We start from the raw sequence: 27,664 nt of genomic DNA on the forward strand, positions 1-27,664 counted from the left end.
GAATATTTTCTTAAAGTTCTATATTTGGATAAAAACATGCCTTCTAGAAATATACATCATAGTGTGACTTCTGTCATGGATTGAGGGCCATCTGGCTTTCTAATAAATGGCAAATTAATGTGTTTCAGAATACAAGTAATTCCCTGAAAAGTGTAGGTGTATAGATTATATAATATGCATATTGATAAATTTATGCTACTTTCATTGTTTCACGGATTTTGTGGCATTGTTAATGAATTAAAATTTCCTATTGGGTATTAAAACTAAGTACATCCCAAATGAAAGATACACACCAACTTTGTTTTAAAAGAAACAGTATTTATTAAGAAATTATATGCTGAATTCTCCTACAGTCTGTGAAGATGGTTTCTTCCATTTCCACAGCACAAGACAACAGCTAAGAGCATCTGGAAAACACTTGCAATGCTGGGGGATGGAGACTTCCTAGCAATAGGAGATGAAATGAGTGATGAATGCACTGATTTGGACTTCTGTATCCAAAGACAAGACAATCTTCTTTGCCAATCTGGTTCTCACCTGTACTGGCATTAAAACCTGTCCATGAGATCTCCTACTTAGACCAAAGTACTGGGTATTAATTGAATCATTTCAGTTTAGTCAAGTAAAACTGAATGCTCAATTTAATCACAGGTCAAACCAACAATCCTTTAACTATCGAATCACATCTGAAATATGTGCATTCTTTATTAATAAAAATGGTGCTTATTGAGGGCAGAAATATAACTTTTTCAAGTATTTTATCCTTATGATCTGAAGTACTTTAAACTATAAATTAAAAATAAATTATAAAAACTAGCATACAATGCATCTTTTCTTACAAGACATTTTTGGAAATAAGCTTTAAATGTAGAATTGCAATATCACCTGACTTTTATATATGGTCAACAATAAAACATGCTAATCATAAAAATAGCTTTTACAAATATACATTTGTATACAGTGTCTCCCTTACCATTCATAAATGTCCTTCATGTTTTAAGACTTAAAAAAAAGCATAATTAGCAAAGGGAAAAACACATTTACAATCTAAACCATAAAAACCTGACAATTATACAGCTTAGAACATAGAAGAAATGGAATTCCTAAAATTGAACAATACTGTCCATGTTATTTATTTGGGTTTTTATAAATTGAACCAAAGATGCTGCTCTCCATTAAGAAACCTCCTTTCACATTTCTGGGGGTTGTCACAGTTTCTCTTTTCTGCTTTCATGGCATCCTTCATTACTTCAGATCACTTTATCTGTAGAAACTGAGAAAAAAAAAAGAACATTTTAAAATATACAGATTTATGTTTCATTGCTGATAGCATCTATATATATTTATATATAGAGAGAGATGTATAGATGTCTGTGTGTATATAAATATATGTTATATTTTAAGGCTTAATCAGGAGAAGGATAAAAGAAGTCTTAAACCTTTGGAGTTCCTTTCATGGCACAGTGGTTAACGAATCCGACTAGGAACCATGAGGTTGTGGGTTTGGTCCCTGGACTTGCTCAGTGGGTTAAGGACCCGGTGTTGCTGTGGTGTAGGTTGCAGATGCGGCTTGGATCCTGTGTTGCTGTGGCTCTGGCGTAGGCCAGAGGCTACAGCTCGGATTAGATCCATAGCCTGGGAGACTCCATATGCCTCGGGAGCAGCCCTGGAAGGGGCAAGGAGACAAGAAAAAAAAAAGTCTTAAATCTTTAGGACAAATAATTTTGAGAAGTTTAAGTTCTCAGGTCCTTTGTTGTACACAGTACTAAAACCATTTATATTTATATCATGATATAATTTTTAAAAATACAGCTAATTTGCTGCCTGAGAGCAACAATTTTTTTCGACCGAATTCTTGTCCAGGTCAGGAGGGAACGACTTGAAGTTCTAAGCTAAGGAAAGAGATTTGGGTTGCCATGAATCTTTATTGCCCCTAACAAGAATGACCATAGGGTATTTTTCCTCTGGAAAAGGCTTTGAACAATGCATTCTTAAGCCTTATGTACCCAAGATAGGAGAAAAAGCCAATACAGGGCTCTGATCTGAGTTACACAATCTTGGTTGGAAAAGAAGAAATCTGGAAGCAGGAAGGACAGTGAAAGACTCATGGTAAAACCATGAGGCAGAAAACACCATATGAGTCAAAATTCAATTGGCTGAAGAACTGAATTGAGGAACTGAATATGAATATGATGATAAAATATACAAGATTTCAGGAGCTGGGAAAGGCATTAACTTATCCTAGAACTCTACCATGTTCCAGATCTTTCTATTAGGTAAAAAATATAATTACACCTATTATCCATAAACATCAAAGGATTTTGGGCATTAGATGGGAAATCTATGTATACAGTTTGAGCTTCAAAGACATGCAAATCAATGTATCAATTTGGATGGGAGTTGCTGTTGAGAAAAAATCATGCATCAATTATCAATATCGAGGAAGCAGAATACTTTGCACTGCTCCTTGTTTTCAATCCCAGAGGAGAACTAAAAACATTTTTGTCTTTAAATTTGGGTACAAAAGTTGTCAAGGAAACTCTAACACAGTTGAGCACTGGATAGAATAACACTACAGCTCTAACAGGGTGTGCTGGTCCCTATGGCTAGCAAGTCTCTTCTCTGCTTATGGAGGGCAACTGGCCTATGAAAATCCCTGTTGCAGCAGTAGAAGGACAAGGAACCCTTTCTCATGGAGTCTGAAATACTAAAAGGTATGGGCATGTCTGAGGATCACTGAGGTACAATCTTAGGCAGAGCAAAAGAATACTTATTTAGTTAATTTTTTTATCAGAGTATAGTTGACTTACAATATTGTACTAGTTTCAGGTTATAGCAAAGTGAATCAGTCATACATATAATCTCCATTCTTTTTTCCCATATAGATTATAACAAAATATTGAGATTTCCCTGTGCTATAAAGTAGGTTCTTGCTAATTGCCTATTTTATAGAGTAGTATGTAAATGTTATTCCCATCCTCTCAATTCCTCCCTCCTCCATGGTTTCCACAATGGTTTCTCTAAGATTGGTTTTGAAATCTGTGAGTTTGCTTCTGTTTTGTAAATAAGTTCTTTTGTATCATTTTTATTAGATTCTATATATGAGTAATATCATATATTTGTCTTTTCTGACTTACTTCACTCAGTATCATATTCTCTAGGTCCATCCATGTTGCTGCAAATAGCATTTCTTCATTCTTTTTTATGGCTGTGTAATATTCCATCATATATATGAATCACTCTCACTTCTGGGCATATGTACAGAGAAGACCATAATTCAAAAAGATACAAACAGTTCACTGCAGCACTGTTTACAATAGCCAAGGCATGGGAGTAACCTAAATGTTCATTGATAGAGAATTGGGTAAACACCTACTTGGCTTAAAGCAGGGAAACTACTTCCATACAAAGTGATAAGACTGACATGGGCTATGTGGGCTCTTTATTTCCTAGTGAGAGAATATTCCAGGACCAAGGCCCATTCTTTGGTGGCTGAGTGAGGGCTGACAGAGGGCACACACAGGGTGCCTTTCCCAACATTGCTGATCCCTTATGAGTGGCCAGAGAATTAGATAACTTGACCTTACATTAAAGCTCTGAAGCCTGTGTTATAGAGATTGTGGAAAAGACTGACATAACAGTTGAGATGATGAAAATTGCTCTGGATATCTGCAGCTTCATGTCAAATGTCCAGCCAAGATCACTAGTTGAAGGTATTGAGTGAACCTGGATAGTATTTCCTCTTCCTTTCTGGGTATGCAGCTTTCACACTCAAAAATAGAAGTACAACTCAATAATTGTAGTTAACTGGATGTCATCATCCTTAGTGGGTACATATCTTTTAATTCTAGGAAGATTAAGCATTGAGTATAGATATTTACAAGAACAGAAACCACAGTACTAATATTTCTGTGTTAAGAAATCTGTGAACATTTGGTATTGTAAACACTTCTGTGTTATTTCAGAAAATTTAGTATATTAGCATGATCGTCTTATGATTTTCACTTAGTATATGCAATTAAGAATTGATTGATGGGGTTCCCACTGTGGTTCAGTGGGTTAACAACCAGACATAGTGGCTGTGAGGATAGGAGTTTGATCCCTCAGTTGATCACTCAGTGGGTTAACGATCTGGCATTGCCACAAGCTGCAGCATAGACAGATGTAGCTCAGATCTGGCATTGCTGTGGCTGTGGTGTAGGCCTGCAGCTGCAGCTCTGATTCAACCCCTAGCCCTAGAAATTCCACATGCTACAGGTGTGGCCATAAAAAAAACAGAATTGATTGTGACATAGGATTTCAATTTTGTGGTCTGAATCTTACATCCGCATCTTATGTTTGTGTGTGATATTAGAATGTCTAAGATAATTTTAAGCCATCATAGTGACACACTTATTAGATTTTAAGAATCATTTCATTCTCAGAAAGATTTTATTTGTTAAACCAGACAAATGCGGTACTTAAAAACATGATATATATTAAATTTACAAATGCCACTTACAATATTTGAATGCATTTAACGAACTAATCAGGGACAATCATTTTTCAAAGGACTCAAATATTTTGTAAAATTTTCTCTACTTACAATAAATATAATCCTCATAATAAATGCCTAACAATCTTGATTTAAATATATGTATATGTATAACTGATGCATTTTGCTGTAAACCTGAAGCTAATACAACACCGCAAAGTCAACCATATCCAATAAAATTAAAAAATATCATCTTGAGGGATTACCCTATAAAAAACCTTTTATAAATCAAAGAACTAAAAGGAGAAAATATGTACTGTTAATGGTATTTTCTCTAGCTAAAAGCATTTAAAAAACCCTTTGTATCCCTAAGAGAGAAACTTTCATGGGCGGCTAAGTACGTTTTGAGCTTTTGATGTCCTCACTCTTTGCTTCTCTCCTTTATTCCCTCTTTTTTTTTCTCCTTCCTCTCTTCTTCTTCACAAAAATTATACTATATCTGCACTGATGAACCACAGATATATTTTTAGAAATGAAAATGTTATTCTTTGTGTTTTTCATGTAGTTCCAGGCTGTGTTCGTGCATGTGGGAGGAGTCAATTAGTCTTTAAAGCACAAAGTTTTGAACTTATGGCTCAAAGTTGGCATGCTGCTTTTTGTGTGGTGTAAAGGAAGTTTTATACACTTCCCATATGCACATACTCCAAACTATCCCTTATCAATGTGAAAATGAATACCTTAATAAATATAATTAATGCAGCCTATAGAATGTTACTGACATGAAAACATAAGGCATCGTGGTTTGGGGGATATTGATGGATAACACCTGTGTGCAGGAAGGAACCTAGGCTCTTTATATGCTTGCATTGCACTTTCACTCTTTCCTCCAAGGCTTCCATTGATCACTTTCTTATTATAGATGGAAGATGCTTAAAATGCTGTAGCAGCTGTGTATGTAAAGTTTACTAATCATTGTGTTTCTTCAGGTTAAGTCATGGCAGATGACATTAATTTACTCTATTCTTACACCATCCCGCTCATCTCAAAAGAGATAATGAATGGTTGTTTAGCAACGATCCATTTTGTTAAGAAGAAAAAAGCAGTCTGCAGATTTTTTTTTTTTTTGTGCGTATTCCTTTACCCCTGGAATGATTTCTCCGTAACCCTTCCTTTACTCCTCGATGGTAAATGATTACATAAAAATAATTATCTTGGAAAGAAGAAAGGCAGGTTTGGAAATAATTTATTGAAGTCGTACTTCCTTGCCATAAAGCTTTAAAGCATTTGCCTGTCATTAGTACCAAACAAAAGCTTCATTAACTTTGCATTGTGAAGTAGGTATTATTAACCACATGGATACAAGCCATGAATATAATTCTTATCCAAAAACAACAGCAAAATATATTCACCCTGCTTTCTGTAGATCTAGTGGTCTGAGAAAAGGCTAGCTGTTTGCTTCTAAAGGCATGGGAGAAACAACTGTGACATTCTTGCTGCCTTTTTCTCAAAGATGACAGTCACTTAAGGGGCTGATTGGTTTAGTATAATGTGAAACTAATTGTGCTTTCCTTCTCTTGAATAGTGGTAATTTATCTACTGGCTGTAAAGGAGTTTGGAAGCTTTTAAAATAAATTCTCCTGATGATGAATGCTTTTTCAGCTCCCAATCTCGCCTATTTTTGAAAAACACAACAAAAAAGCCACTCAAATGGGCTTAGTTTGTACTGAACCAAGCAATTTCCTTCTGTTTGACAAAGATGATGAAAAGGATAGTATTAATTTACAGGGAAAGCACATTTAATTTTAAACCTCATGCATTAATATCTTTGAAATAAAATAAGAGCAGCAATACATGGAATAAATATACCTTATTTACAGTTCTTCTAAAAAACTCATACTTTTAAAGAAATATTTTTTCTTTAATGTCAGAAGTGCTTCTGTTATATTTCTCTGATTGAGATTTATAACTAATAAATAGAGAAATACAGATCATCTATATTTTTATGTAGCATCTATAAAAAGCAAAAAAAAAATGTAAAAGAAAATATTTGGATAATGCAGGCTATATAACATTTTATAGAAAAGTAGGTCTCATGAGCAGGAATAATCTGTATTTGTTGTCACCACTGATCATGTTTATTAAGTAATTATTCAGCCAATCACTTTTTATAGACAGTGTGAATACATTTGGCTTTTATAAATCCCTTACTACAAATGAGATCCAACTCAATTCAATTCAATATTCCAAATAACATAAACAGATTCCAAGCAGCAACTGCTCGTTATAAATTAAAACTTGCCTTCTATTATTGAGCTCTTGGTGCCAAAATTGCAATATATTTTAAGGAGAAATAATCACATCAGAAAATCCATAATGGAATGGAAACCAGGAGGGTAGTAACTCACTGGAATGGCTACAAATGAAGGCAGCTGCTCTAGTAAGTGATTCTTGGAGTCTGAGAGTCTCCAATGCTGGGTGATGGCCATTTAAGGAAGCAGGCAACAAAATACAGAAGTGTAGTAACCAGGCAGAAGTCAGAAATAAGCTGATCAGATGGTCTTCTAAGATTTTTAACTCTAAGATCGAAAACAAAATGATCATGGCGGGAATATGCCATGTCTCTTAAGAGAATCTGAAGGTTTCAGGGTTTTTGAGTCTTGATTAGAACATAACTGAAGTCTATACAACCAGTCAAAGAAAAATAGTGTGTAGATCTGAGAGAGACTTTTTTGGCACTGTAAGCAGAGAAAAACAGGAGTCTTGGAGGGCAACTTGGTTGTGCCATTCAAGGGCTGTTCACAGGAGAAGGAAGCCATGCCCTGGAAGCGAACTTGGCCTGTAGAGTGACAGGTACATTCTTAACACTGACGTGGCCATGTCAGGTACTATCAGAAACTTCAATAACTCTCTGTTCACAACCCATGCTTTCCAAGCAGAACTTCTGATTATAATTCCAAGCAAGGTAGTTCCCACTGTGGCTTAATAGTAACAAATCTGACTAGTATCCATGAGGACTTAAGTTTGATCCCTGGCCTCCCTCAGTGGGTTAAGGATCTGGTGTTACTGTGAGCTGTGGTGTAGGCCAGCAACTACAGATCTGATTTGACCCCTAGCCTGGGAATTTCCATATGCCTTAGATGCAGGCCTAAATAGACCAAAAAAAAAAAAAAAAAGAAGTATGAGCAAGTATGAGCAGTTGGCTTACTGGTAGAGAGTGCTCAAGCCAGAGAACATTGGGCTAGCCTCTCTTTCAGTTAGAGGTCTCCCTATAAATTCATAAACAAATCTGGATTGGTATGCCAGCCTATTCCAGATTGGCTACTTCACACTGATCTGAGGTACTGCTTCACTCCCAGTATGCTGATAAAGAAATTCCAGGAGGGAGTTTCCATTATGGCACAGTGGAAATGAATCTGACTAGTATTCACGAGTATGCGGGTTCAATCCCTGGCCTTGCTCAGTGGGTTAAGGATCCGGAATTGCCATGAGCTGTGTTGTAGGTTGTAGACATGGCTCGGATCCCGAGTTGCTGTGGCTGTGGCACAGACCGGCAGCTGCAGCTCTGATTCGACCCCTATCCTGGGAACTTCCATATGCTGCAGGTGCAGCTCTAAAAAGAAAAAAAAAAAAAGTTCTAGGAGAATGGAATGGGAGGCTGGCCCTGGGCTTTGGATTGTGGAGTATGGTAATGAAACCTTGTGGATCTGCTTCGCTAGCCATTCTCTCCTGGTTTTACCAATACCTGCCATGTGCACTTCAAGGTCAGGCAATATTTACAAAGTCATGTGTCAAGAAATAGAGGACTTCATCAAATCTGAGCAATAACGAATCAGAAGTTATCTAACCCTCTCTTGCTATAGGTGAAAATATGAAGGCACATATTAGTTAAGAGATCTGCCCAGGTAGTTGGTGGATGCCCTGACTACTCCTGGGATCCTGACTTCTATCGAAAATTCTTTTCATTACACTCTTGGTTTTCAAACTTGTGGTCAACTTGTGGGCCTCAGAATTACTGAGTGCATTTACTAAACTCAGATTGCTGAATTTCTGATTTACTAGTGTTGTGGTATGAATGTTGTGTCTTCCCCAAATTTGTATGTTGAAATCCTAACACCCATTATGATGGTATTAGGAGGTAAGGCTTTGAGGTGATTAAATCAAGAGAAGAGAGCCCTCAAAAATGGGATTAGTGCTGTTACAAAGGAGGCCTCACAGAGCTCCATTCCCCCTTCTGCCATGAGAGGACACAGTGAAAAGACATCAGTCCAGGAGTTAAGAAACAGCCTGTCACCAAACACCAAATCTGCTGGCGCTGTGATCTTGGACTGCCCAGCCTCCAGAGCAGTGAGAAATAAATGTTTGCTGTTGATAAATCACCCAGTCTGTAATCTATTGTTATAGTAGCCTGAATGGACTAAGACAACTAGGTCTGGAATGAGGCCCAGGAAATTGCCTTTTTTTTAAGTCCCTGAGTGATGCTAATCCGGTCATCCTACTCTTTGAGAACCACTTCATTCCCTGTTGAGAGGCAGTCCTTGTGGGCCCCTTGCACTCTTACATGTCTTGCTGAGTATGCTAACAGCACAAAACTCTGATTCTTTCCTGAAAGCCACTTCTTAGGATTATTTATTTGGCTGGCAGTCCTGAGAAAGGAAGATGGTACTCAGGAATGTACGATGTTTTTCAGCAATAAATCTTGTCTCCCTCTGGAGAGAGAACAGGCTTGCTTACTGCTTGATAGGAAACTGTATTTCCTAAACTCAGGGTCACATGCAAACTGGGTGCATGCAAACTACCTGGCCTTTCATCTGGGACTTGGGTCTTGAATTCAGGATACCAATGCAGCTACCCTGATACTTGTACTCTCTTGCTGTGAGGAGCAGTCTTTTGTTTCAGGAGTCTTATGTCTTCTTTCAATATCCATAGAACTAGCTTGTATAGTTATTTTGGTGGGAGCACTTCTGCTTCAGTTGTCCTAAATGCTACCATACTTATTTAAGTTGGGTGTTAATTTATGACCCTACTTACAGTGCACGTTACCTATAGTGATTCTTGGCAAGTTCATTGGCCAACTATCTCTGGACGTGCTACTGCTCATTCTTACTGCTCTTTCCTACCTCCGTCCCATTTTCTTTCTCCTTACTCACTTTCCCTCTAATTCCTAACAATTTAGTTTTCTAATTTTTTTTTTTTGTCTTTTTAGGGCCACACCCATGGCATATGGAGGTTCCTAGGCTAGGGGTCGAATTGGAGCTGTAGCTGCTGCCCTATGGCAATGCCAGATCTGAGCCTCATCTGAGATCTGCTCCATAGCTCACGGCAATGCCAGAACCTTAACCCACTGAGCAAGGACAGGGATCGAACCTATGTTCTCATGGATGCTAGTCAGATTTGTTTCCACTGAGCCATGACTGGAACTCCCTAGTTTTCTAATACACACCCATTATTCTGTCCAATATTCCCATGTCTTTGTCTTATTCTCCAGCTGTCTTTCACCATTGATGAAATAAGTATGACCAAGAGACAAAATCTTGCTGTTTATGATATCATGGATCCAAATCATTAGGCTTTGTTATTCTATAACCAAATGAAAAAAAAATGAAAAAGACTGGGAAAATCAGTAATTTTCTATAGCATTACAGGACTTACTATGTAAGTAATGCTAAGATGTTTTATGTCCTCTCCTAAAACTGAAGGAAAATATAAAACAATGTTACTACACTATCATAAAAGTAAAAACAAAAAAAAATTAATGTTAATTAAACTTTATTTACTGAATCTAAATAAACTATGTTCCTACAAAGTTATTATAAAATGATGGCCAAACTTCTGGCATTCATGTTTTAGTGTACGACATTGATGTATAGATATAATATAAAGAGTTTTCGATATTGAACTGAAATGAGAGTGCAAATGTCAAATTACAATTAGAAATGCCATATTCTTTATAGATATTGGTTTGGGACATGCCTTACTATATGCGATTTTTAAAAACTCTTTTCTGAGTTAATTGCATCATTTCCTGCATCTAGTTACTGCTATCTCTAATTAGTGCAGTGATAGTTTTTATATCTAGACACACAGATCGTTTGTTTCTGGAGTACATTTCATTTGCTTGAAATCTCAAATAATATTCCAAAAAGAGGCAAATAACGTCTACTCTTTTGGATTCATTATTGGAACAATCTAGAGTGATGAGATTTAGCAAAGCCAGGAGCCGTACATGTCCTTTCTATTGTCACTGCAGAAGCATCAACAGATCAGAGTAAGGTGTGGTTAAGCAGGTGACCTGGGATTGTAGAGTGACCTTGTCTACTCTACAATCTACTCAAAGAAGTAGGGCTCTCCATGATAATCACTGCTGATGGGTACATAGCTTGGGCTTGACTGGTTTAAGAGGAGATATAGAACTCTTTACCTTACAAGGAATCTTAGTCCATTTGTAGGTAATAGTGGTTAGAAGAGAATTTGCTTCCTTGAGTCTAAATCTGCTAATCAGCTGAACTAAATATTGAGACAAAACCAAGAGAGTATGGTGACAAATCAGACATCCAGGCAGCATTTGAGAGACACGGAAGTACCAGGAGGGTCTCATTGATGAGATATGGATTCAGGTTATTTCTCCAAAGATGTTCAGAGAGGGGAAGGCTGAGACTAATTCCAGGGGGAGATGGACTGCTGTTAAAATATTATGGCTTTAGGAGTTCCTATTGTGGCTCAGTGATAATGGACCTGACTAGGATCCATGAGGATGTGGGTCCAATTTCTGGGCTCGCTCAGTGAGTTAAGGATCTGGCATTGCCTTGAGCTGTGGTGTAGGTTGCAGATGCAGCTTGGATCTTGCCATACTGTGGCTGTGGCACAGGCTGTAGCTCTGATTCGACCCCTAGCCTGGGAACTTCCACTTGCCATGGGTGTGGCCCTAAAAAGCAAACAAAAACAAAAACAAAAATAAAACAAAAGAAACCAAAAAACCCCCAAAGAATATTATGTCAATAATTTGAAGAATAAGACTTTCTTGTTTTGATTGATTTAGGTATTTATATTGGGGGACCCCAGTTGTTTCTAGAGATAGTCAGATAAGGCTGTTGGAACAAACCTAGAGAAACTGTACTAAACTTACAGAGAAACAACACGAGTGTCTTATAGTCTGAGGCATCTGAATTACTGAGCTAATATTCCTTTAATTTGCCTAGAGACTGGGTTTGGGTTATTCTTAGAATATGGGATTAGGTTATGTTTCTAAGTATGGACCACGATCTTCATAATACCTTTTATTTGCATAGTGCGTGAAGTTTATAAAACACTTTATTCCCATTTTATTTTTATTACAACCAGCGAGTGAGGTAGTGATGTAGTTTGCAGGCAAAAATCATCCTCATATTAGTCACTAATTCTTGGATCACAGAGTGAGTGTCTTGACTAAATCAAACCCAGGCTGCTTTATTTAACAACAGCGTTTTCTCTAATATTCTGCTCTGCTCAGTTGTAGGAATGAGGATAGTAGCGAGGCAGACTGGGCACATAATTAATTTCAGCACAGGTGATCTCATCTGGGATGTGAAAATAGACTGGTGCTCTGAAGATGAGTGGACAAAAGAGATGGAATTACTGGCAAAGTCCTAGGACTTGCACATAACACCACTTGCCTTTCTCTGATTTGTAGCAGATCTGCTTGGATTTTTTTTAAAGTTCTGTCTTGAATTAATTCAAAATCCTTTCAGTTAAAAAACTTGCTTTAGACCTCTGTCTACAGGACTGACATTCTATGTTGTAAAAATACATTTGATTAGTAAAAAAGAAAATTTAACTCCAGAGTAAAATACATAATGTGAGTTAAAAGTTTTATTTAAAATGTCTGTGTAAAATTTAATTAATTTGATGCTGAAAAATAATCAACCACATTGTTAAATTATGTGATTTACCAGAGCCTGGATGTTCTGTTATAGAAAGTAACACATTAACATTCCTCTTGATTTTTCTCAAACTGTTCCCAGATACTTTTTAAAGATTGTGTTTCGAGTGTTTTGGGTTGACTGACAATCATATTTGAGTAGCTGAATTGATAAATTATAGCAATTTTATTTGGCACATAACTCGTATTTGATCATGCACCAATTTCTGATTTCTCGTGCTAATTATATAGTGTCTAACAACCATTAGTTATTCCCAATACTAGTGGTAATGATAATTTTAGGATAATACTCAAAATTGCTTAATTCCAGTGCTAGGAGTCAAATGCTGATTAATGCTAAGATTATTATGAACTTTGAAATTGTACACATTTTACTATTTTCTACAATTCTTTGGGTAATTAGTTTTGACACTGTAAAAAGAAATATTTTAAACATTATTTTATATAAGACAGAAAAATGTTACTTAGAATTGATTGATGAAGGACATTACTTGTAAAAGCCCTTGTAAATTGTATAGTTAATTCATGATAATTCAGAATATCTGGGGAAAGATTGTCATGGTTATTTAATAATTCTCATTTAATTTAATTAAATTTACTGTATACACCTGTCAAAGAATAAGGATATAATAAAATAGCTTCAATTTTAAAATTGGGCAAAATTAACCTGAGAGAGCAAGTGACGTAGTAAAGTGAAAAAATACACTATTATTTTATTAATAAAGCCTTATTAATGATTTATTTGAGAAATACAGTTTATCAAAAAAATCTTAAGGCTTTAAGCTTTGAAATACTATCAAAATACACCTAGCACTGAAGTTATGCTGGATCTGATAAAATCCTGAATGAGTCAGAGAGATTTCAGAATCAGAGTGCCATGGATTGTCATGATTATTTAAAAAAATCCCAGAATTTTAACAGATCCAGAAGAAATTGGAAATTGGACTTTATCCATCCTACATATGACCTATGTCATATTCACTGTGTTTACTCTTTGAAATAGGTTTTGGATACCAGCTCATTTACCTGTATTTTCCTCTATTTATTATAAGAGAATGTAGAATTTAGAAATAGTATCAGTTATATGAGCATTCCAGAAAAGAACAAGATAAATAACAGCTATCATATGATTCTGCAAATTCCACTCATATATCCAGAGAAAACCATAATTCGAAAAGATATACATGCCCCAATTATCATTGCAGCACTATTTATAACAGCCAAGATATGGAAGCAACCTAAATGTCCACTAACAGAGGAATGGATAGAGATGTGGCAATTATATGCAAAGTAATATTACTCAGCCTTAAAACCAATGAAATATTATCATTTTCAGCAACATAGATGGACCTAGAGATTATCATATTAAGTGAAGTAAATCAGTCAGAGAAAGACAAATATCATTTGATAGCTTACATGTAGAATTTAAAAATATATATGAACTTATTTCCAAAACAGAAAGAGACTCACAGAGAAAACAAACTTATGGTTAGCAAAGAGGAAAAGGGGACAGGAGGAGGATACATTAGGAGGTTGGGATTAACGTATACACACCACTGGAGTTCCTGTTGTGGTGCAGTGGAAACGAATCTGACTAGGAACCATGAGCTTGCAGGTTCGATCCTTGGCCTTGCTCAGTGGGTTAAAGATCTGGCATTGCCATGAACTGTGGTGTAGGTCGCAGACATGGCTTGGATCTGGCGTTGCTGTGGCTCTGGCACAGGCTGGCAGCTGTAGCTCTGATTCAACCCCTAACCTGGGAACCTCCGCAGATGCGGCCCTTGAAAAGACGAAAAAGACAAAAAACCCCAAAACATATATACACTACTATGTATAAAATAGATAACCAACAGGGACCTACTGTTTAACACAGGGAACTATATTCAATATTTTGTAATAACCTATAAAGGAAAACATTCTGAAAAAGTATATATATATATTCTTATATAAAATATAAAACATTTTATTTAAGGATTTATGTATATTCCTTATACATATAAATATATAAAATTTTACATATAATATATATTTAAAACATAACTGAATTGCTATGATGTATGCCTGAAAATAACATGACATTGTAAATCAACTATACTTCAATAAAAAAGAATGAAATAGCAAAAAAAGATAAGTAGATTGCTGGGGAATTTTAATTCAATAAATTGATGAGGTAATTTAACATAAACTAAGTTATCTCCTAGAAGATTTCTGTGAACAAATCTGTCCCAAATCAGAAAATAAACTTTTTATTTGAAGAGGGTTTTTTTTTTTTTTTTTTAATACTTAGATTCCTCTAGGAAGTCACACTTTATGGACCTGAACAGAATGCTGTTATCATCCCTGTTAATCGGATTTGACTTTGGAAATCTACAAAAGACTTAACAGTAGCTAAACTGTGTTGCACTGTGTCTGACTGGCTTTCTATTGTATCACCCAGATCTGAGTAAGCACTATGTGGTATTACTTGGCACATAAATAAAATATAGCCTATATTTGCAATGTATATCTGAAACTATAAACAATTTCTACAGCATTTTTCAAATACTCATCTTAATGAAGAAAAGTCTGAGGCATGAGGCAAGAAAGTCACTTGCCCAGGGTCATATTGAAGGTGAAAAATAAGTCCAGTCCAGAATGCATTAAGTGGCCCTTACTGTAAGTGGCCCTTTTCACAGTTATTACTTGTCCTTACTGTAAGGTCAAATTGAAATAAATATTTTATTTGAAATAAACATCACAGAATAGATGCCCTGTATATGAATGTAGGTAACTCTGTGTTTTCTGCATAAACCTGCCTCCAGAAAATGGAGTCCTTGGTGGGACGAGGGGAACAACGGTTCAGATGAAGTTTTAGACAGAATGTCTCCATTTTGTCTAATGGGGTTTTGGTAGACGAGTGTTAGGAAGCCCATAGGGAAGGCTTCTATTTTGCAGACTCTATTTTTGCTGCTAACAATATAGACAAGTAAAAGAGCGAAGAAAATTGGCTTCTGGGTCTCGGAGAAGAATTACAAACATTTACTTATTTGCACATAGCCTTAATACATTTTAAACAAATAAGTTTTATTTTAGGAGGTGATGGACAATGTTATTTTATAACTGGACTTCTAGCTTATTTTTTTTTCTTCTTACAGCACTATTAGTGCCTTCCATACCGATAAAGCAATAATAACAGCAAACAGTTATTGAATATTTTAGTATAACCATCTCATTCGCTGAACCCGTCTGAGCTACAAAAAAGAATAACCAATTTTATCAGAAGAAAATATACCATAATAAAATACCATACCTCAGGTAGGAAAAAATTCAATTATATAGGTGATTTTTTTTAACCCAATTTGCTTCCAGATATAGTTACTTCATTTTTGTTCACAGAGATAGTTCAGAGAAAAATGTCCTTGCTTAGCATCAGTTTTCACAGAGATCAAATGTGGCTCCAAAGATCAGGAAATTAAATGTAACTTACATTTTAAAACTGTTTAAAATTCTGGGAAAATTTGAAAATAACTGGTTTCACAGTTATTACTTTTCATATAAGTACTATGATATTTCAAGTTGTTTAAGTTCATACAAAGGTGATGAAAAATTTTAGGAGTTCCCATATGTGGCTTGGTGGTAATGAACCAGACTAGTATCCACAAGGATGCCAGTTCAATCCCTGGCTCCACTCAGTGGATTAAGGATGCAGCATCATGAGCTATGGTATAGGTCCCAGACATGGCTTGCATCTGGCTTTGTTGTGGCTGTGGCTAGGCCAGCATCTACAGCTATGATTTGATCTCTAGCCTGGAAACTTCCATATGACATGGGTGCAGCCCTAAATAGCAAAAAGAAAAAAAAAAATTTAAATATGTCACCTTAAATATTTTTTTACAGGAACAAAAATTGTTTTTTTTAAGCACGCAGATAAAATTCAGAGGAATGAAGTGCAGTCAAGGTATTTAAGTGAAAAGTTATGCATGAGATTAGAAAGAAGTATAAATTCTGTAAAATTCTGGGTATATTTCTGATGTGATCTAATAACTCAATTTGCATGCAAAATTCCTGCCAATTTCAAGCAGAAAACTGTGCAAGGCAGATGACTGCAGGAGGGTGATGGCCAATCAGAATGTCATTCAGTCATCATCTCATCAGGAATGAAGTTCAGGGCAGCACCTCTGAGCTCCATGTTCCCAGAATGGTACACAAACTGATCCAGGTGCCCAAGATGTTGTTAGGTGGGAGATGCGTTAAAAAAATTGACTCCTATCATAAGAAAATTGCACATCTCAGTGTTCTTCCAGTTCTGATCACATTAAACAGAAAGTTTCTGCTCTTGCTCATTCTGATACTTCTTCTTCTTCTTCCTCTTCCTCTTCCTCTTCCTCTTCCTCTTCCTCTTCTTCTTCTTCTTCTTCTTCTTCTTCTTCTTCTTCTCTCTCTCTCCCTCTCTCTTTTTCTTTTTAGGGCCACACCTGCAGCATATGTAAGTTCTCGGGCTAGGGGTCAAATCAGAGCTGCAGTTTCAGGCCTAAGTCACAGCCACACCCACAGCAACACCAGATCCAAGCAATGCTGAATCCTTAACCCACCGAACCAGGCCAGAGATCAAACCCACAAACTCAGGGATACTAGTTGGGTTCTTAAACCCTTGAGTCACAATCAGAACTCCTCTATTTTCTTTTTTCTTTTCTTTTTTTTTAAATAAGAGAGAGAGAAAGAGATTGAGAGAAGCAGGAACACAAGTTTTTTTTTATCATATGAAAAAAGAAAGCTTAATTTAAAAAGAAATGTTTTGTCTTTTCATTTCATTTTAAATAAATATTCATTATATTTATTTAAAAATACATCTCTTGCTTATGAAAAAGGATACATGGTTTTTTATTTATTGGAATGAACTAAAGTTTAGTTTTAAAGTTACAGTTTTTTTTAAAATATCAGGTTGGGGGAGGGATGGATTGGGGGTTTGGGATTGGCATATGCATACTATTGTATATGCAATGGATGGTCAATGGGGCCCTGCTGCATAGTACAGGGAATTCTATCCAATATTCTGTGATAACCTAGATGGGGAAAGAACCTGCAAAAGAATGGATATGTGTGTGTATAACTGAATTACTTAGTTGTACAGTAGAAATTATCATAACATTGTAAATCAACTATACTTTAATAAAAATAAAAAATCAAGTTAAAATATTACCAATGATGTATAGATATGGCAAAAATCATAAAGGTACAACACACATTAAAATCAATAAAATTTGTAAACATTAATCTATGAAAATATCTAAGGTCACTAGAATCTTGCAGACTCTGGTTAAATCTTGATTCTGCCTTTATTATAAGTATGACCTTAGGGAAGTTACCTAACATCTTTAAAACCAGTTAACTTGCAAAATACCTACTCCCCAAAGTTTTTTTAGGCAATACATAAGTTAATATATATTAAAAAACTCATTTTTATTCCTGGAAGGAGGTAAAAATGGAAAAATTATTGTTTCCTGTCCTCCAGGTTTTTTTTTTTTTTTTTGAACTGGAATGAAATAAATATCTTCAAACTACAAACTCACACCAGTCAGAATGGCCATCATCAAAAAGTCTACAAACAGTAAATGCTGGAGAGGATGTGGAGAAAAGAAAACCCTCCTACACTGCTGGTAGGAGTATAAATTGGTAAAACCACTATGGAGGACAGTATGGAGGTTCCTTAAAAAAATAAATATAGAATTACCATATGATCCAGCAGTCTCCGTCTTGGACATATATCCAGAGAAAACCATAATTTGAGAAGATACATGTACTATTTACAATAGCCAAGACATGGAAGCAACCTAAACATACATCTACAGAGGAATAGATAAAGAAGATGTGACATATAACAGCAGTATATTACTCAGCCATAAAAAGAATGAAATAATGCCATTTGCAGCAACATGGATGGACCTAGGGATTATCATACTAAGTGAAGTAAGCCAGTCAAAGACAAATATTATATGAGATTACTTATATGTGGGATCAAATAAAAATGATACAAAAGAACATATTTATAAAACAGAAACAAACTCACAGATTTCAAACCAATCCTATGGTTACCATAGGGGAAACTGTTGCAGGGAGGGAGGAATTGGGAGAGTGGGAGGAATTGGGAGGGTGGGAATAACATATACACACTACTGTATAAAATTGGTGATTAACCAGAACCTACTGTATAGCATAGGAATCTACTCAATTGTTTGTAATAACCTATATGGAAAAGAAGAATGGATATATTTACATGTATGACTGATTCATTCTGCAATACATCTAAAACTAACACAACACTGTAGGTCAACTATACTGCAATAAAATTAAAAAAAACTTCTCTAATATAAGAAAGGGAATTATATATGTGTGTGTGTATACACACATGAATATATATACATATATTTATATACGTGATTGGGTCATTTTTTCATACAGCAGAAAGTGGCACCACATTGTAAATCAACTGTGCCTTAATAAAATTTTTATATAAATTGAAACATAAAAAACTCTTCTCCATCTCTCTTGTGTGTAATGTATATATTATATCATATTTTTTTCAGCTTTCTGCCTTTTAAAAGATAAGCCTTTTTCTACATTTTTACAACTAAGCTCCAAAAGATTCCACAACTTGTCCAATTCAAATAGCCTTAAATGGCAGGGATAGATGTTATTCCCAGTAGATTACAGGCTATCAATGCTTGCTTTTAGGAAATGTTACTGAACACTAGTGTTTTTTTTAAGGCTGAACATGTGTCATACAGAAGTTTCCAGGCTAGGGGTTGAATTAGAGCTGCAGCTAAAGCCTATGCCATAGCCATAGCAACACGTGATCTGAGCTGCACCTGAGACCTACACCACAGTTTGCAGGAATGCCAGATCCTTCATTCACTGAGCAAGGCCAGGGATTGAACCTGTGTCCATGCAGAGACTATGTTGGGTCCTTAACTTGTTGAGCCACAGCAGGAACTCCTACTGAATATTTTTAATCTGTATTCCTAAAAATGTGACAAGAAAGAAAATAACAAATATGCATGAGGGATCCAGAATAATTACAAGATTCCAATTGCTAAGAATTCTTATTAGGCTTCCAAAGGCCTGAATTTCATTTCATCCCAGGCTACTCTGGAGCTTGTGACTTTTCTATATTCAGAGCTATCCTTGAGACAGTAAAGGTTTGTCATGCAAGATCCAGAGGTAGAGTGAGCCTGATCTTGTGGCCCAATTTGTACTTGTGAGAGTTTTATGCACAGGTACAGCCAGATGTAGACCCCAACTGATTTGATGATAAAGACACACAGTGCAATGGGGCAGTGGGGTGAGAGGGTAAACTGAAAATGCCCCATTGCAATTTGAATGCTGCCTGAACACAAAGTTCATGCCATTGAGAGAAAATACATTTAGGAGTTAACGTCCAAAATATGGGGCAAGAACTGGAAAATGTTGGCGCTATTTAGACAATTAATCTCGTTTCCACTGTGATCTTGTCTGTTGAGCTATGAGTAAAATGGAAAAAAAAGACATTTTTCCTTTCTTTCCATTTCTGATTTAACGAAAAGCTTTCATACCTTTTCCCATTTTTTTCTGTCACAGATAATTAGATTCACTGTAGCTTGAACAGGTATAACATTAGTTCCATCAGAAATACGGCTGTTAATGACTTTCTTAGTTTGCTCAGGTACAAGTTTCTTGCACTGATATTTATCAAATGATCATAGATAACGATTTAACATTTTTCAGTCTGAAGAGTTTCTAAAGTTCATAGCACTCAATGTTTTAAAAACTAGCTATAAAAATAGTAAGGTCCTATGCATATAACACACTTGGTAATGGATACAAAGGAGGATTAAAATTTTTTGAAGCTTCAAAAAACATGCCAGTCATTTGGTGGATAAAATTCTTAGGCCACTAAATCCAACCACCTCTGGGAAAAACATTAGAGCGTCAGTATCTACAATTAGCTAAACCTTTCCAGAAATGTCTATTCATCTATCCAATAACTACAATATTGGAAAATCATCATGTATAACTTGAACATATTTTAACACTTTAGATGAATGAAATGCCTGATATATTTAAGAAATAGCTTCTGATATTTCCAGATAGAATATTACTTGTGAATAACTTTCTTAATTTATAATAAAGAAAACATAAAACTAAAGATTCCAGTGTATTATAGATTCAATATTTTTGAAAATAGGAAGTATTACTAATATACAGATCTGGAAGGATAAAATGAGGATAACTTAAAAATTTTAATATTCAAGGAATATATCAGTATTATGTTAGGGTTACAACATTAATTATTTAATAAGATTAATGGAATTATCTCTATGTGCATTTTTTAATATAAACATAGGTTAGAAATGTTTGACACTAGTTTTCAGCTGATTGTTAAACAAATGTGGTGAACACACATGAACTTTGGTGTATGGGAGTATTTACTGACACATAATTGTCCATTTAAAGACAGTAATCAGTGAAAAATCACCAGAGAATTTTTTTTTTTTTGTCTTATGGAGGTTCCCAGGCTAGGGGTCTAATCGGAGCTGTTGCTGCTGCCCTACACCAGAGCCACAGCAACGTGGGATCCGAGCCACGTCTGCAACCCACACCACAGCTCACGGCAATGCCGGATCCTTAACCTACTGAGCAAGGCCAGGGATTGAACCGCAACCTCATGGTTCCTAGTTGGATTCATTAACCACTGTGCCACGACAGGAACTCCAAAAGGCACCAGAGAATTTAATGGAATATGTACATGACATGCCATGGTGCACAAAAGCAACATTAGAAACCAGGAAGGGTGTACAGAAAAAGTCTGGATAAAATTTTACGACTATAAAATGATATTTCTATGGCTGCAGTGCCATTTTTAAAAATGCCCTTCTAACTAATGCAATTTGTAGAGCTTTTATGTTTTTCCTAAACTGGCTGTAATTCTAGTTAAAATAATCCCTTAAAAGTCAAATGAAGCAAATTTATACCTACTAGGCCAACTGGTGAATTATTTATTTCTCATGGGTAGCTGACAGAAAAAATGGAAACATTTTCAAAATTTGTAATAAGTTTTGCTGAGCATACTCATAAACACATGTTCACATATTTCAAAATTATTTTCTTATATAAATGAAATTTTTTCTTTTGTTTCTCTTATGCTTTACACCATTTTCTCAAATGATTTTCATTTCTTAAAAATACTGTGCAATTTCTTTCATTAGTGTCTTATAGTTTTTGGAGTACAGGTATTTTGCTTCCTTATATAGGCTTAATATATTGATGAAAGAAATTGAAGATGATACAAATAGATGGAAAGATATACTGGGTTCTTGGATTGGGAAAAAACAATATTGTTAAAATGACTATACTACCCAAGGCAATCTACAGATTCAATGGAATTTCTATTAAAATGCCAATGGAATTTTTCAAAGAACTAGAATAAATAATTTTAATATTTACATGTAAACACTAAATAGCCAAAATAAGCTTGAGAAAGAAAAGAGCTGGATGAATTACACTCCTGACTTCAGACTATACTACAAAGCTATAGTAATCAAAACAGTATGTAACAGGTACAACAACAGACGCATAGATCAATGGAACAAGGTAGAGAGCTGGGAAATAAACTCATGCACTGATGGTCAATTAATCTATGACAAAGGAAGCAAGAATATACAAAGGACAGTCTCTTTAACAAGTGGTACTTGGAAAACTGGACAGCTATATGTAAAAGAACAAAATTAGGTCATTTTCTCAAATCATATACAACAATAAACTCAAAATAGATTAAAGACCTAAATGTAAGAATGGATATTATAAAAATTCTGGAGTAAAACATAGGCATAGGCATAACACTCATTGATATAAATCGCAGTGATTTTTTTTTGATCCATCTCCTAAAATAAAGGAAATAAAAGCAAAAAATAAACAAATGGAAACTACCTTTTCACAGCAAAGGAAACCTCTGACAAACAGACAACCTACCAAAGGGGAGAAAAGATTTGCAAATGGTATGACTGATAAGGGATTACTATCCAGCACATATATGTTGCTCATAAAACTCAACATCAAAGAAAAATCAATGCAATTAAAAAAAGGGCAGAAGAGCTGAATGTTTTTCCAAAGAGGAAATGCAGATGGCCAACAGGGATACAAAAAGATGTTCAACATCACTAATCATCAGGGAATGTAAATAAAAAACGCAATGAGATATTATCTCACACCTGTCAGAATGGCTAATCATCAAAAAGCACACAAATAACAAATGTTGGCAAGGATGTGGAGAAAAGGGAACCCTTGTACACTGCGGATAAATATAAATTGGTGCAGTCACCACAGAAAACAGTACAGAAGTTTCTCAAAAAACTAAAAATAGAACTACCATATGAAAAAGCAATTCCTCTCCTGGGTATACATTTGAAAAAACCAAACCCACTAATTCAAAAAGATATGTGCACCCCAATGTTTGTAGCAGCACTACTTACAATTGCCAAGATATGGAAGCAACCTAAGTGTTACTCACAGACGAACTGATAAAGAAGATGTTTTATATATATATAAAAGCAAAAATAAACAAATGGAACCTAATTACCTTTATATATGTATATGTGTATATATATAATGGAATACTACTCAGCCATAAAAAGGAATGACATTTCACCATTTGCAGCAACATGGATGAACTTGGAGGGCACTATACTAAGTGAATAAGTCAGACAGAGGAAGCCAAATATAAGTATATATTATCACTTATATGTGGAATTAAAAAAAATAGTGAATATAACAAAAAAAGCATACTCACAGATATAGAAAACAAACTAGTGGTTACCAGCAGGGAGGAGGGGCCATATAGGTTGGGGAGTGGGAGGCACAAACTATTGGGTATAAGATAGGCTCAAGGATGTACTGTATGACATGAGCAATATAACCAATATTTTGTAATAACTGCAAAGGGAAAGTAACCTTTCAAAATTATATAAAAATAAAAAGATTAAAAACATATTGTGCAAATGTTAGTATTTGTAAACACGACATATTTTTTAAAGTTTAAAGTTTCCTTAAAGGTAGAAATTCAGAAAACACTGGTTGATTAGCGATGGTTAAGAAAATTTACCTTGTACTTATATAACTCTTCACCTACGATAGGCCCTCTATTTAAAATAGCCATCATATTTATTTTCTTCAGTGAATTCCAAATAGACCTTTTAATTGGAAGGTTGAAATTTAAATAATGATGAGGGAGTGCTTCATAGTGCACATTCAAGTAACCATGAATTTAATAATCTAGTAATTGTATTAGTTTTATGAAATATGTTCAGATCGAAGAATGTCTCTTACTAGAATGGGCACTTCCACTGAAGAACGGAGGAATTTTTTTTTTTCTTATTTGCTATCTTTTACTAAAGCTTAAAAAGGTCTCTGTGCCTAATAATCATCTAACAGGTATTTGCTGGCTGACTGAATCAATATGATATGAATGGAAAAACATATATCTAGGATAAACTATTTCTGTTGCATAAAATCTAACATCACTTGGAATCTCTTTCAAATAGATTTTGTCTCTTGGAATTTGGTAATAATTTATAAGGAGATAAAGATTTGTTTTCTTCCTAGAATCTTTTTAAATTTTTTAAATTTATTTTTTGTCCTTTTGTCCTTCTAGGGCCACACTCACAGCATATGGAGGCTCCCAGGCTATGGGTCTAGTCGAACTACTGCTGCTAGCCTACACCAGAGCCACAGCAATGTCAGATCCAAGTTGCATCTACAACCTACACCACAGCTCCTACAATGCTGGATCCTTAACCTACTGAGCAAGCCAGGGATCAAACCTGCAACCTCATGGTTCCTAGTCGGATTCCCTTCCTCTGTGCCACAATGGGAACTCCCTCCTCCTAGAATCTTTGAAGAGTATATTTACTTAATGTTTGGCTAGACATCACAAGAATTATACTATGTGTTTTATCCATCTGGCACAAAAATAAGTATTCTGAGTCAACCACATGTGTGGGCTCTATTAAGAACCCTATGTTACCAATATGAGAATGTGAAATCTTACTCATCTTTAATGGAGCCATGAGAATTAGTTCCTAGGCAGCCAAAGGATGAAATATCTACACTCTATATAGAACTCGTACGTATGTATATGTATCTATGTGTTTGATGCTTTGGGTGGGAATCTCTGCCCATAAGTGACCTAATTGCTGCATTCAGATCAATCTGAGGAGACAAAGGTTTCAGTGGTGAAGGATAGGTGGTGGGTGGTGGGGTTGAGTAAAATCTAAAGGTCAAAACATAAAAATCTAGAATGTGTCAAGTGTGATTTCTTATGGCTACATACATGATAGACAAGTCCTTCTCGCTCAATGGGATAATTATGTTGTAGTCTCTTATTTCCTGATCATTTCATTTCTTCTTGGTATCTATCTCCCTAGAAATGAAAAAAACTTTCCCCCAACTTGAAATCACTGTAACTTTTGTCAGAGATTTCAAGTGGTTCTATGTTCTACAAATCACTATACCTCAAGTCAGTAGCGATCTCAAAAAAAATGTCTTGATGTGTGACATAAGATTGCTAATAAAATATGCTGGGATTTTAAGACAAAGTTATAAGGGGACATGTATAAACAGTGTAATCAAATTCTTTAAATTTTTTCCTTTCCAAGTTATTAAAATTTCCTAAAACTGGTACTTCCAATAAATTTTCTTACTTAGGGGAGAGATTAAGTCAGCCACACATGGATACTCCAGCAGGGATTTTTATAAACATGATCTTATTTATTCATCTCAATAACTTGTAAAAACTTCCTCTAGAAGAGGTGGGAATGAGCCTGAGAGTGTCAATGATTTGCTTATGGTCCTACAGCAATTTAAATCTTGTCCATCTAAATCTAAACCTCAAATAACCCTTCTTATAAATGAATTGCTAAACCTGTATCTGTACTTTGTAAGGGTAAATGAAAATGCTTTTTTTTTTAAATTTAAAAAGGATAAAGTAATACTCCTTGCCCCTTTCCTTAGAGTGGCCTAGCAAATCTGGGTCCTTCCTCTACCTTTTGGCACGGAAAGAAGTCTCATTATGGATTAATTCCACTCTCTAATGCTTACCGTTTAGAGAAATCTCCAGGATCAAAGGCCAAATTACCCCTAGCTGTGGGATAATGTAGAATTTTACCTGAGCCATGTGATCCTAAAAAACAGTGAAGGTTAAGAACCGTCCCCTGCCCCTCAATTCCACCTCTGTGCTTTGGGGAAGGCTTATTGCAAAAAACCATCCTCCCATTATGACTCAGATAAGATCACTGATGCCTCCTCATTGACCTACGACACAGTAGACACAGACCCTCCACATTCCTATTCTTAGACCCATCAATGATGTGCTGAACAGTTTTATCCCTGCTGATGAGTGAGAATAAAGGGCTTGTTAACCAAACTTTGCATAAACTTCTCTCCTTCTGAGACTCTGAACTTTGGCCCACCATCAGTCTGAGTCAATACACAGCCCCTCCAGAAGGATCCCTCCTGCAAATTGGCTGGCCCTGGGATAAAACGTTACCTAGTCTGTTATTCACTATGTCACAGTTTCACCCCAGTTCCCAACATCCAGTTCCTCCTAGCCTTGTTTACTCCTCTCTACACAAAGAAAAGTCCTTTTAGCTTAACTCTTCAGATGCTTGCAGATTTAATGGTCAAGGCTCTCCAGTGTAATAGTCCCAACTTCCCTTGCAATAATCCCTTCAAATAAGGCATCTCCTTACTAAGTCCATATTTGTTTTTAATTTGACATATGTAAAAGCATAGCTTGGGAATTCGCTCTGAAATCTTTCAGAAGCTCTACAGGAGATTGTCCTGAGGGTCAACTTTTTGTCTCTTGGGGAGATAACTGATGTACAAAATGCGTGAGATTTTGTCCTGATGAACAAGACAGGCTTCAGTTCCCCTCAACTTGACTAAATTAGACAGGATTTTACCTAAATATAGGCCCATGATCTCTATTTTCTTAGAGCATTTATTTTACTAAACTTGTATTTGTAAATTCTTTCTCTATCACTTTGAGTATAAATCATCTCCCAGTCTCTTGCCAGTTTCACAATTTAGACATTTCTTTCTCAAAGACCTGGAAGCCAGCCTGCTGAAACAAAACCATCAAGGAAAGTAGGGCCCCCTACCTCCTAGGCTCTGCAGGTGGGTAGGAGCCTAGCTTAGATAAACAACAATTAGCAAACATGGATGGTCTAATCACCTTGACCAACCTCCCCTCTAATGTCTTCTAGTACTTTTCCAGCAGCTCATCCTAGTACTTAAAAAAATGTTGCTGCCTTTTGTTTCAATAGAGTTAAATTCAGTCTCCCTCTTCCCCTGTAATAGTTCTGACCTGTACTACCATAGTCTTGAATAAAGTCCTCCTTGCCTGTTTAACTCCATCCAGTGCAATTTTTTTTGGCATTAACATTATGGTTACTTTGGTCCCACCTTACATGCATGTAAATGTGTGAATGTTTACTCAAAAAATTGCACTTTCTGTTCTGTATTGGTAGCCTAGGGTCTTTTTGTCCACAAGATTGTTTTATTTCTTCAACAACTTTCATGACTAGCTTTTTGAAATCTGACAGCATTAATATTTCAGATGGCTCTCTTTTCCTCTCGCACATTATAGCATTACTAGAGAAGTAGCTCCTTCTCCCTCTCTTTCTTTACTTAAGGCTTATTTTTGGACTGTCTCATTTCTAAGGGACTTCAGAATCTTTCATTCTCTTCCTCTTTTGCTTCTCTCCATATGAAACTATGGAATTGCGAAAATATTTTATGTTGTTTGGGTCCATACTCTAGATTTATGATTTTTTTCTCTTAATGTTATTAGAGGCAGTTTGGAATTGCTTTTCTACCACAATACTTTTAACATCGCAAAATCCCTTTGCTCTAAAGCCCATTTCCTAAAGACCACATTGCCCTCCTATTGCTATTGGACTCATAGCATGTAGCATGCTTACCTGGGCATAGTTTAGTTTTAAATTATCTGAAGTTTATTTACTTAGGAACTCATGATTTTTCAGCTACTTATGTACTTTGGGGGCTTACAAATTGCAGATGAGGAGGCTTCTTTTCTGGTTTGTTTTGTAACTCGGTTTTCTAGCTGTGCTAAGTAAATTCAGGTTATTTATAATTTGCATTTTTATCCCTCATGAGAGGTAATAATACAGAATCACTGAAAACCAACACAACAGAGTCAATACTGCTGTGTTGACTTTGATGTGCTGCTTTTAAGTCTCCTTCTG

General features: G+C 35.7%; 1 protein-coding gene across 3 annotated transcripts in view; it reads right to left on the minus strand.

Annotated features, from left to right (window-relative positions):
* Positions 1-297: 297 nt before the first annotated feature.
* Positions 298-27,664, minus strand: part of RALYL (RALY RNA binding protein like) — a 751,148-nt gene continuing 723,781 nt past the window's right edge. For all 3 annotated transcript variants that reach the window (XM_047782953.1, XM_047782954.1, XM_047782952.1), the window contains one exon: positions 298-1,273. In XM_047782953.1, the coding sequence (XP_047638909.1) occupies positions 1,256-1,273 (18 nt within the window). In that variant the 3' untranslated portion in view covers positions 298-1,255. The remainder of the gene's footprint in view (positions 1,274-27,664) is intronic.

Source organism: Phacochoerus africanus, chromosome 6 (assembly GCF_016906955.1).
Source record: "Phacochoerus africanus isolate WHEZ1 chromosome 6, ROS_Pafr_v1, whole genome shotgun sequence".
Classification (NCBI taxonomy): domain Eukaryota; kingdom Metazoa; phylum Chordata; class Mammalia; order Artiodactyla; family Suidae; genus Phacochoerus; species Phacochoerus africanus.